This window comes from Pristis pectinata, chromosome 20 (genome assembly GCF_009764475.1).
Source record: "Pristis pectinata isolate sPriPec2 chromosome 20, sPriPec2.1.pri, whole genome shotgun sequence".
NCBI classification, from domain to species: Eukaryota; Metazoa; Chordata; class Chondrichthyes; order Rhinopristiformes; family Pristidae; genus Pristis; species Pristis pectinata.
Window position 1 is genome coordinate 7,053,108 of NC_067424.1, and position 13,089 is coordinate 7,066,196.

Consider the following 13,089-nt stretch of genomic DNA (forward strand, 5'->3'; position numbering starts at 1 on the left):
GGCAAAAATTCCAAAGCTTCGCGCGGTTTCTGAAGGGACTGCGTCGGTAGGCGTGAAGTTTTTGGGTCGGTGCGCTGAAGTGGCCGTTCTCTGCTTCTCTCCTGCAGGTGTTCGGATGGGCAGTATCGGTCTTTTCCTGCAGTGTGCGTTCTCAATCTTCTGCTCCACAATCATGGACAAGCTGGTGACGAGATTTGGAACCAAAGCTGTGTACCTCGCCAGCATTGCCTTCTTCACGGTTTCTGCCACCATCATGTGCCTTTCGAAGAGTGTGGTCCTGGTGACAGCCATGTCTGCATTAACAGGCTTTACATATTCCACGCTGCAGATTCTGCCCTACACGTTAAACTCCCTTTATCATAAGGAAAAACAGGTTAGTAAGCAGCCTCCTCATATCTTAGTACCCGGGTCATCAACATGTGTGTGATTTCTCTCAGATGAACTGGAATGGTTGCAGAGACAAGAGATTTCAACGGCAAGGTTACACCAGAAAAAGATTGATGGTGTAATAGGAGCCAGGAGGAGGCCATTTACCCCCTCACCACCAACTCTATTCATAGATGATCCGACCTTGGCCTCAACTCAACTTTCCTGGCCATTGCCCATAATCCCTGACTCCCAAAATCCAAAAACCTTTGGCCCAACTTGTCCACACTGCCCAAGATGTCGATCTGAGCTAGTCCCATTTGCCTGCGTTTGGCCTATATCCCACTATAAACCTTTCCTATCCTTGTACCTGTCCAAATGTCCTTTGAACATTGTGATTGTACCTGCCTCCACCTCTTCCTCTGGCAGCTCGTTCCATATACCAACAACCATTGGCTATCCTCCCTCTGCACTCTCAGTCCTGATGCAGGGTCTTGAGCAGATATGTCGACCATCCCTTTGCCTCCACAGATGCTGCTTGACCTGCTGAGTACCTCCAGCAGTGTGTTTTTGCTCCAGATTCCAGCATCTGCAGTCTCTTGTGTCTCCATGCTTTTTTTTGATTGATGATAACGCGAACTCTATAAGTGTGGTGGAAGCAGAATCAATCACGTTCCTCAAAAGAAAAGTGGACACTTCAGAGAGAATAATCTGCAGAGCTATTGGGAAAGAGGAGAGGAAAGGGACTGATGGGGTAAACCGATAGGTACTGATCCAATGGGCAGTATTACCTTGGCCAATGACAAGATAATTCTATCGGTTAAATAAAATGCAGGTTTACTGTTATTGGAGGCTGTGTTGATGTAATATACTCCTGAAATCAATAATGTTTCTTGTGCTTTGTAAATAGGGTTATTACTGACTGATTAAATGTGTCGAGAGCCTGAAAGTAATTGTCAGTCAAATGCTCACTCCTGGTGACTCTCCCCCAGATCCTACAGATCTTTAAGGAAAGAGTAAGATGTTCCAACTCCATCAGTTCAGGGGTCATATCTTCGAGCAATGTGAGAGCCCACTTGCCTGGATTCAGCAATAGAGGGCTGTGCTTCCAGCCAATACTCTCAGAGAGACAATTAGGAGACACTGACACTAATTATTTGGGCACCAATCAAATTAGCTTGGGTCTGCATAGAAGGCACAACACGCTTCTGAATTGTTGCTAAGAAAACTCAACACATGGTAACAATGGTATTTAAACATAGACTTAAAGTGAGACAAATCAAAACAAAACTGCAGATGCTGGAAATCTAAAACAAAACCAGAAAACGTTGGAAATACTCAGCAGGTCAAGCAGCATCTGTGGGAAGAGAAACAGAGTCAACATTTCAGGTCGAAGACCCTTTGTCAAGACTGGGAAGAAGCAACTGGGAAAAGAGAAGGGCCCCAAATGCCATTAGACATGGTTCAAGCCAAGTCAAGCCAAGCTTATTGTCAATGTGCACAAGTACGGTGAGGTACAGGTACAATGAAAAACTTGCTTGCAGCAGCATCACCAGCACGTAGATTATTCGGGGTTTCAAAAATGTTAAAATTCTGAGCTCGCTATCTTCAAAGTTTATGAATCCCAATATTCCACACCTACAGATAATTTTGTTATATTTCTCTTCTTCCTTCCCTGTGACAATCCACACAACTCGGTATTGCATAGATTTTAAGCCAACTCTTACAAAATAACTTCAATTGACCTCCTCCTTGTCAGTTACCTCAATTTTAATGAGTTCTTTATCTGAGAGCTTGTAAAATTCCCCATACTGATTACCTTAACAACGATTTCACTTGTATTATTTTTAATTTTTAACTCAGTCTCTCTACTTGAATACCATTTTATTATCAGTCTACACAGATGTTATTCCTGGCAGAACTAACCAAGGTAGAAATGTGAGCTCTTGTTACAGGTGTGAATGAGCAATTTTGTAAAGTAAGCATGTTGTATGCTTCTAAAAATCAGTTTCATAAATTTCATTAGAACTAAATTTCAAGAGTGGGTTTCAATCCAGGTGTAATACAAAATCATGTGTCTGGCTTACCAGAGAAAGGATTAATCTCTCTTGATTTTATTACCAACTGATTAAAGATCTCTTCCTAGTACATTGGGTGCCTTTTATTTATATTTACTGCAGCAACTCTGCTGACTCTAAGAGCATCCCTGGATCAATAATTGGAGTCGGTCGTACCTTAAATTGACTTACATGTCCCCATTTAAAAGACAGAGGCAGAAAGCCCCGTACCATGATATCTAGAGACACCAGTAGCAGTAAAGCATTATAAGGATGGTCCTTCCCTTGAACCCCAGTGTATTCTCATAAACTGATGGGTAAAGCAGATAGGAGATGGAATTAACCCTTTATATGCTGCTAACAGATCTCTCCTACCACTGATCTTATCAGCTGTTGCTAAGCAACAGGCTATTTTAGAGGGCTGCATAATTATGAGAGTCTGGAGGCTCATAGAGCCAAGACTTGCCAAAACTGCTAGATCTTCCTGCCAAGCAACTGGGTTTTGGTGACAGTTTGGTTGTTTCATAATCATTATCACTTATCATAGACTCATAGCACAATACAGGCCTTTCGGTCCACAATGTTGTGCTGACCTTTAAACCTCGCCTAAGACTATCTAACCCCTTCCCCCCACATATCCCTCTATTTTAAATTCCTCCATATGCTTATCTAGTAATCTCTTGAAATTGACCAATGTACCTGCCTCCACCACCACCCCAGGCAGCGCATTCCATGCCCCAACCACCCTCTGGGTAAAAAACCTTCCTCTGATATCTCCCTTGAACTTCCCACCCATTACTTTAAAGCCATGCCCTCTTGTATTGAGCATTGGTGCCCTGGGAAAGAGGTGATGGCTGTCCACTCTATCTATTCCTTGTAATATTTTGTACACCTCTATCATGTCTCCTCTCATCTTCTCTCCAAAGAGTAAAGCCCTAGCTCCCTTAGTCTCTCCTCTATAATTGTTACTTATTCCTGATTTATTTAATACATTTAAATTCCCCAATTGCTGTGTTTGGACTTAAACTTGTATCATTATTCCTCTGGTCCTGCTTTAAGGTGAGAGGGGGAAAGTTTAAAGGAGATGTGCGGGGCAGGTTTTTTTTTTACACAGAGAGTGTGGGTGCCTGGGATGGACTGCCAGGAGGAGTAGTGGAAGCAGATACAATATGCTGAGCTCAGGAATGGAACCATTGGGAAGCCCAGCAGTCGAGTGCAATCCTGCTGTAGTTCCTCTGCACTTAGTTGTAGAATTTGCCCACTGACCCAGTGCCAGGGTCTAATCCCCTGTCCATTCATTTCAATGGAGAGGAACAGATGCAGGGGACAAAGTCTCCATTCATTGATGTTTTTTTTAATTCATTCAGTTTTACCAAGTGCTTTTTAAGTTCTTATTCCTCATTTTTAATTTTTTTACAAGGTTTAGTTGTTTCATTGATTCTTAATGGTTTTTGAACAGCATGGAAATTCTGGCTCTTTATTTCCTTATCGTGACACAGAAGGGACTTTCAGCCCATTGAGTCTGTGTGGTCTCCCAACACAGCAATCCCATTGGTCCCATTCCCCCACTTACAGTGCAGAAACAGGCCCTTCGGCCCAACTTGTCCATGCTGACCAAGGTGCCCACCAAACTAGTCCCATATCCTTCTAAATCCTTTCAACCCATGTACCTGTCCAGATGTCTGTTATAAGTTGTTATAGTACCTGCCTCAACCACTTCCTCTGGCACCTTGTTTCATTTATATACCACCCTATGTGTGAAAATAGGGTGGTACACATATGAAACAGTGCCAGAGGAAGTTTAATGGCTTCCTATTAAATATTTCCCCTCTCACCTTAAACCTATGTCCTCTAGTTCTTGATTCCCCAATCCTCTGAAAAAACTCTGTGCATTCACCCTATCTATGCCCCTCATAATTTTATACACATCTCTATAAGATCGCCTCTCAGTCTCCTACGCTCCAAGGAATAAAGAACAAGCCTGCCCAACATCTCCCTATAACTTTGTCCCTCGAGTCCTGGCAACATCCTTGTAAATCTTTTCTACATGTTTTCTACCTTAATGACGTCTTTTCTGTAGCAGGGTGACCAAAACTGTGCACAATGCTCCAAGTGCGGCCTCACCAATGTCTTGTACAACTGCAACATAACATCCCAACTTCTATACTCAGTGTCCTGACTGATGAAGGCCAGTGTGCCAAAAGTCGTCTTCACCACCCTGTCTACCTGTGATGCCACTTTCAGGGAACTATGCACTTGTATTCCTAGGTCCCTCTGATCTGCAACATTCCCCAGGGCCCTACCGTTCACAGTGGAAGTCCTACCCTCATTAGACTTATTACCATGTAACTTATTCTCTCTTACGTACCTATCAACCCCTCCCCCCCCCCCAATTTTCCAGCCAACCCCCTACACTAGGGTGGAAGGCAGGTGTTATTTACAGTGGCCAGTTAACCTATCAGCACATCTTTGGGATGTGAAAGGAAACCAGAGCTCCCAGGGGAAACCCACACAGTCGCAGGGAGAGCACACAAAGTCCACACAGACTACACGTGGTCAGGATCGATCCCAAGTCACTGGAGCTGTGAGGCAGCAGCACTACCTGCTGCACTACTGGGCCAACCATCTGTGTCCCAGTCGAGCCAGGAAACGAGGAGCAAGTCAGACAACGTCCAGAAAAGAACAACTGTAACTTGCATTCACGTCCTTCAGAGCAGGAAACTGTTCCAGGTTGTTTCTCGGAATCACTATCAAACAGTATTGGTCGCCCCATTATAGGAAGGGTGTGGAGACTGTGGAGAGGGTGCAGAAGAGGTTCACCAGGATGCTGCCTGGATTAGAGGGTATGAGCTATAAGGAAAGGTCAGACAAACTTGACTTATTCACCCTGGAGTGTCAGAGGCTGAGGGGAGACCTGATAAGAGGTTTTTAAGATTATGAGAAGCATAGATAAGGTAGACAGTCAGAATCATTTCCCCAGGGGAGAAATGTCCAACACCAGAGGACATCCTTTTAAAGTTAGAGAGAGGAAGTTTAAAAGCAACGTGAGAGGCAAGTTTTTTATGCAAAGAGTGGTAGGTGCCTGGAATGGGTTACCAGGGGCAGTAGTAGAAACAGGTGGAGTTTGAGGCTTTTAGATAGACAGATGAATATGGGGGGATATGGATGATACACTAGAGGAGGACATTTAGTATAAATTGGCATCAAGATTGGCACAACATTGTGGGCCAAATGGCCTGTCCAGTGCTGTACTACATTCTAGTATTTGACGTCAAGCTACACAGAAGAGGTGTTAGGATGAGCCAAGAGGTATCTTTAGGGAGAAAGGGAGAGATGGAACCAAGAGGTTAGGAAAGGAATTTAAGAGCTCGGGGCCCAGGCAGCTGCCAATGAAATTGAGGTTACAGAAATGGTGGGAACAGAGATTACAAGAGGGTTTTAGGGCTGGAAGAGGCAAGAGAAAAGAGCATTGCATTTTGGCAACCCCCAACTCCCTGAGAGAATCCTACCTGAAACGATAATTTTGACCATCGAATTCCACCATTTGTTGTTCCTTCTGTTTCAGAAAGTTTACTCCATCGATGATTTATAAGTTTTTCTTCTGCTGTCCTCCTCCCTACACAGGTATTTTTTTGCAAGCACAAGTTTACTGAGCTCGAAGATGCTAATTGCCAAGTGGACATAAAGTTATCTTCACCAAACGGAATCTTGAATCACAAGTCATACAATCAAAATGGAAATGTGATCACAGCCACTCCTCTGTTGACAGCCAAAGGGCCTCTGCCTGACAGAAGCACAGGTCCGCAGAGCCGTAGCTCTCCGTGTGAGGTCATGGTGCCTGCCGACATTGAACAGGCCACAATGGGAAGAGGGATTTGTCTTGACCTAGCCATTCTGGATAGTGCCTTCCTTCTCTCTCAGGTCATTCCCTCCCTGCTCATGGGCACAATTGTTCAGTTTACACAGACAGTAACTGCTTACATGATCTCTGCTGCCACCTTTGGGACAGTGGCTATTTATTTTGCAACCAAAATAGTTTTTGATAAAAATGATTTAGAAAAGTATTTAGTGTGATGTAATGAAGGGATGATGTCTTTCAGCTCTGGGTGGTCTAACAGTTGGAGGTGAGTGATATTGAGTTTGGCCACAATGTTATCAGCACAGCAATTATCAGCTCAAACCAGAATGCAGGGTTAACCGTGTATAATTGGAGCAGAGCTGATTTGCACACACTATTAAAACTCCATCTGATTTTGAATCTAGTCCATTGACTGGACGTGGTTCAGTTTTCATGTACTGTTGATGTACGGACATCTGTGGCTGATCTAATGTTTAACCATTCATCTTTGTAAAACCATTTTATATAACAAGTTGGGCTTTAAAGCCTTTTAAGCTGCTGATTCTTATGTTTACTAGAAGATCCAAATATCTGATGGGTAATGTGGCTCCTCCTGGAACCCGTAGGTAAAATTTGAACCTATAATCACATTTGAGATTGTACCAAAATGCGTTCTGAAAATTTGATTCATCTGCAGAAGGAATGAAGAGCAACCAGGCAGACTCCAGCTCCATCATTATAATGAGGAAGGGCGTTGGGTCAATTAAACCCACTCTCACGTACCTGACTCCTCCTCCTGCAGGGTGAAACTTGACCAAGTGCAATAATAATCCCTCCTTGTAGCTTCTAAGACCAGCCATGAGAACAGGTGTCAATGAATGTGGTACGAGATATAATTGCTCAGCAGATACATCTGCAGTTGGGTTTTTATGGCCAGCAAGGCAGAGGCATTATCTTTGTGGACTGAAATAATTTTATGTTTCAAGTTGGTTTAAATCCAATTTATCGAAATCCACTCACTCCTTGTGCTCAACCTGTTGGCTGAAGTGAAGGTCTTGTTTGCATTAGCAGTGGGTTTTTTTTTGTCCACAATTAACAAACTATTCGATATGATGTCCCATTGAGGACACGGGCTTCATTCTGTAGCAACTGCCGGTGATGCAGCAATTTTTGATGCGCTGACCTACCTAAAAGGGAGTGGGAGAATGGCCTCTGTCGTAGACCTTTGTAGGTTTGGTCTGAGTAATGGGACTTGGGAGCTGCACTCAGGACTGCACCTCCTTTCCTTCCCCAGGCAAGGATCTGGGGAGAAGATATCTGGAAGGTGGAAAGCAGGAAGGAAGAAAAATCAACATTTTTGCTTCCAGACCCAAATCTGACTTTTATGTTACTTGCAATTAAATATTAGGTCTCGTTTGTACTGAGGGCAGAGTTTTCACAATGAAAAACTAGATGGGAGATAATGAGATAAGTATTGATTGTAGTGGATCTTCTCTATTTGTGTGTCAAACGTTCCTAATGTTGATTATTTACCCCTCATGCCACATCCAGAAGAGCTGATGTTTAAACATCTACAACCTTGAGAGGAATTCATCGCCAGTAACATGTGCCTTGCTAGTCGTTCATTCAGCTATTAAAATGACACCTGTGGGTATTGACATCATTAAGCTCTACACTATTCAGATGTTGGTACATTATGAGGTTAGAAACCCAGCTTTGGAAGTTTAATATTACTCCCAACCTTTCACTCAGTGTTGATTTCAGTGGTTCAGGTTGGACTCTGATGTGGACATCTACCCTGGTCCAATTGCCTTGCAAGTTGCTGCTCTAAAATATTTTGTAATACATCCTTAAGTTTCTAAGAAATCAAAGTTTGATACATCTGACCGACATTTTTAACAAAATCTTTCCAATTATTATTGAAATTATTCCCATTCTTTGCCTTCCAAAGGTATTTGTTCCCCGTACTCCAGAGATCCCACATACTTTGGTCTCTGGTTGAGAGGCCACACACTTCTTTAATCAGATACAATGGAGTACTGTAGTGCATCTTGTTCCCCAGTTACATTTACTTCATCTAAACTTGGCAGTTCAATAATAGCAGAAGCAGGTATTTTTAAACGAGGAGTCTCCCACACCAAAGGTGTGCCCATTGAAGACTTGTCCAATCTGTTTCCATGGCCCTTATCATCAGTCACTTTCCTCATGTCACCATGACGGCAACCACTACAGTGTCGTCTTGCCCGCTTCATGATCTTCCCCAACCTAGCCAGCCATTATTCTGAGCCCCATAATTCTAGTTCATGCAACTGCATGACTTCAGAATGACTGGCAAGTAGGCCAGCTGCTGTGTTAGCTGAGGAATGGTTTTTAAGTGGGTGAAGAGCCTGTCAGACATGAAACAAGATGAGTTTCACTTCCTCTTTGGTGTAAGTGCAAACTTGCGATAATCTAAATACTTCAGGCAAAAGAACTCCTTCCATTAATGCTGAGAAGTAGTAACGTGGAGGTTCCTTCACATCTCAACAATGTTCCTTGCAACAAATTTCCAGCGGGAATAATGTCTTCACTCAGCCACTTGGGAATTCGTTGTCCTGGTCCAACTATGGAGATTTGCTGCTGATACTGGTTTCCCATTCTGCCTGCAAATTGGGTTGTTACAAATCAGCAGTGTGCTCTTCTGCATCTGTGTGTTGGTGTCCATATCACTCACCTCTTGCTGTCTTGTGTCTGTCGATTGCTAAATTATAGAATTGTATAATTCATCTGGGGAAGAAAGGTATATTATTTTTGGTAGAATTAATAATTTTGCCTTAAAAATCTATTTTTGTTAAAATTGTTGACCTGGCAACTGTTTTAAAGATCTATGAATACTGTATTTATATTGTAGAGATATTTTGTACAGTGACAATTTATATCCCATATATAAAGGAACAGGAGTCCACAGGAAAATGGAAACTGCTGTACTTTTCTCCATCATGTTCCAGGTGATGGTTTGAGAAATGGCTTTTTCATTGGGAGCAACGTCTTAGACAGCAAGTGAATGAAGGCTTTGAAGCAAAAGCAAAAGTTCCTGAAGTTTACAGTACAGAAAAAGGCCCTCTACTTATTGTGCCTCTGGCAGCTCCCTGCTAGACTAGTTCATTCCACTCTCCTGGTTGGCATTCATAGACTCGTTTCTTCATCAACTTAATCAGTTTTCCACTTTAAGGATGCAATGGCCTTTATCTCAACTATTCCCCATACCACGGTCAGAATAACCTTTCCCAAAGTGCTCTATCAAAATGCAACTAGTCCTCTTACCTTACGACCCCACTTCTTTGATCTCTTGTTACAAAAGTTCTTATCACTTTAAAACGCTTCACTGCCTCTTTCACCCCAATGCTGGTGTGAATTGCACAACTATCAAACCAGTGCACAAGTTGCATTGAATATTTAATGTATGTGCATAAGCTGTGAGCTATCCAGCATTGGTGTTGGTAAAGAGGCTGACTTCATGGATGTCCGACAGCAGTGCAAAAATAGTTACATGTGATTCTGGGACCAATTTGAGGTGAGATTGTCCATGGTGACAGTTCGGTATTCTGGAATAATACTGCAATTTACAGTCACACTTTCAAAAATGCAATACAAGGTGGGACCAAAAGCCTTTTAAACTTCTCACCCTGTTATCTTGCTTACTTTTTCCTTTCTCATGGTATTATCCTAACTCTCCATCAATGTCACCAACTCTTAAGTGCACTGGGAGCGAACTTCACCTTTTGATTAATGGTGCTAAGTGCTCACAGGAATATCAACAAGTGGTACACACCTTCTAATATTTGTTCTATTGAAGTCTATGCACTTGGGTACTTAGGGCTAACAGCCAAAGATGAATTTTTTCCCACTGGTATTTGTACTCTCCCACTCTCTTCCCCTCACCATTACAACCTATATATGTGTGCTAAAATCAGCAATCAATTTTGTTTTAGGCTGAGTGATTTGGTGAAGCAGGCAGGAAGTGTTTGGCAGAGTTTTCAGAGCACAACTTCCTCCTCCACTGTATGTGAACAAGTGATGTTGTAACCTATGCATGTTAGACTCCGCTTTCTACAATCAGTTCTATTTGCACCATTCCATTGGGCTCCCTTGATGCCGGACGTGGAGCACTGTGTGCATCCCTCACTTGTTTACAACATATAACATTGGGTGCTGTTCTCCCCATCTCCAGGGCTTCAGGAATGTCACTTCTTCTTCCTGTTAGCGCCTTTAAAATATTAACTCGATGAGCTTTGGTTTGATTGATATTGGTCCCTTTTCCCCTCTCCCCTTCCATCACGGCACAGATGGTTGCTCTGTGGTGTCTTCCCCAGCTTAGCCATTCCTCAACCCGTCACGGGCTATGCTGGGTTAGAACACCAAAGCCACTTCCAGCTTCTGCAGCAGAGACTGGCTAACATTGTGGTCTTGAAGGAATTTTGCCAACCAATGTCCAATCCTTTCCTTTCCAGATCAAATACAGGCCTTGTGTTACAACCTCTGCTAAATATTTTCCTCGTAATGCTGCTTCTTGTACACCAAGGCCAGTCACAGGTCGTCATTAGTGACCCAACCAGTGGAGTCTCAGTTTCAGGTTTAATATCTATTTTATTATTAGTTTTGGGAATCTTTTAGCAAGGGAGTGGGGTGTTAGAGTGAGGGCCTTGGTTGGAGACCGTTATCTAAGGTATTATGGGGAGGAGGGTTGGTTGTGGAGTGTACCTGGTGGACCCTGAGAGTAAGGAGGACATGGGATCTACCTGTGTGACCAAGGGACAGCAATGCTTAGGAAGAGTGAAGGAAGTTGCAGGTTTGACCTATTCAAGTTGGACTTCAGCAAAGCTGAAGTGTTGGGGATGGTCTCAGCAGTCTGGCTAAAGTGCTCAGGATTGGGAGTAGCAGGGCAGTTTGAAGGGGGAAGAGGGGTAATTATCCAGATAAAGGAAGATGTATGTTATTTTCTCAGCAATCTTATTGTACTGTTGTTTTGTGATTTGCATGGGTCATTTGATAAAACCTAATGGCTCACTGTCATCATTCAATATTACAAATAAGTTTAATATATAAATTATAGGTTGCTTTAATTTTGACGAAGAGGCACTTTTATGGAAATCAAAGTGTTAAGTTCACAAAGACTCTTGCTAGTTCAACTGCAATTAATATATTTTGATATTTATTCAGTGAGTCCGGGTACAACCTGAGTAATGCTCAACACTAAAACTTCGAGATTGGGAGTATTCTGGGCATCTTTGTATTTTGATCTCTTTGCCAATCAAAGTAGCTCAGCCCACTGTGTGCTAGTTGGGGGAAGTTTGATAGATGCAGTCACCTCAGATTTAATCTTTCTTTCATAAGTAAACTTCAAAACCTGTTGAAATGTTGGATATTTTTTATGTCATTGTTGTCTATTATCAGATAGGGTTTAAGATTAGGTTAAAAAATTGGAGATCCGAGTATTCTCAAATATTTCATGATTATTCATTGAGAAGGTCCAGTGACAAAAGGCCTTGGGCAGTACTGAAAACCTGGGAGATGGTGCTCAGGATTGGGAGGGGCAGTGTGAAGGGGGAAGAGGGCTAATTATCCAGATAAAGGAAGATGTATGCACTCCTTAGCAACTGTTGGATGTTCCCCCAGGATGCCTGCACAATAATTAGTTTGTGCCTAGGTTTCTCCTATGCTATTGCAGATGAGAAATACCTAATAAGATGACAATCCCTGCAAGTCAATCTCTCTCTCTCTCTATTTCTGAAAATAAAAAATAAAATCCTGCAGATGCTGGAGAACTGAAACAAAAACTGGAAATTCTGGAAACGCCCAGCAGATCAGACAGCACCTGTGGAGAGAAACATTTCAGATTTGAAGACCCTGTCCTCCTCTCCCTCTGTCTCTGTCTTTCTCTCTGTTTCTCTGTCTCTCTCTGCCATTCTGAATCCACCTCTCTGTCTCCGTCTCTCTCTGTGTCCATCTCTCTCTCTCGTCTCTCTCTCCCTCTCTCTCTCCTCTCTGTCTCTCTCGCCCTCTCTCAGTGTCTCTCCCCCCTCGCTCTGTTTTTGTCTCCATCTGTCTGTCGCTCTCACTGTGATCCTATGATACTCTCACTTCTCTCTTTATCCCTACCCATCCTCAACACTTCCCTTATGAAGATCATGAGCTGATCTGAGAAGCTAAATCCACGTCCCTCCACTCTGTCTGTTTCCTGTATCAGTGCTCAGTTTCAATATGCCAAGTTGAAAGTCTGACAAGATATGATCCTTTGTTTAAGACGCTTTGTGTGGTGTTATATGGTACCAAGCAGCAGACAAACCACGTGTCAGAGCTGATGCTCTCTCTGTAACTTTCAATAAGGTGTCACCCACGTCTTGTATAATTTATCCAATGAAATAAACATTCTTGGACTTCACTGAAATCAACTTCTTTTGCACTATTGTCACACTTTGCAATAAAATACTTCAGCCAAGTATGCAAAGAAATATAACATAATAAAATTTCAAAGCACCATATAGGAAGGACAATCTTCCAATGAATTCATCACACATTACAAGAGCCAGAAATGTTAAACTTCCAGCTCTTCTCCCAAGTTTAGCTCCCTGAAACCGAATTTCCAAGGGCAATCCGCTATGGCATTTGGAATCACACAGGTGTACACAAAGTCAGTCCATCAGCATCTCTACAATGACACTTGGAGCTGTCTAGTTAAATAGATATTTTAGATTCAAAATCACAATAACTGTGCAGTTTATCCAGAACTGGGTCCTTGTTTATATTGTATTTCCCAGCACAAATAAGTGAAACTATTTTACATCTTTA

The 13,089-nt window shown here is 42.6% G+C and overlaps 1 protein-coding gene across 7 annotated transcripts in view; it reads left to right on the forward strand.

Moving 5' to 3' along the window:
* The window catches only part of slc45a3 (solute carrier family 45 member 3), a 148,438-nt gene extending 135,756 nt beyond the window's left edge, over positions 1–12,682 (forward strand). For all 7 annotated transcript variants that reach the window (XM_052034796.1, XM_052034801.1, XM_052034797.1 and 4 more), the window contains 2 exons: positions 108–373; positions 6,048–12,682. In XM_052034796.1, the coding sequence (XP_051890756.1) occupies positions 108–373; positions 6,048–6,497 (716 nt within the window). In that variant the 3' untranslated portion in view covers positions 6,498–12,682. The remainder of the gene's footprint in view (positions 1–107; positions 374–6,047) is intronic.
* Positions 12,683–13,089: the final 407 nt, after the last annotated feature.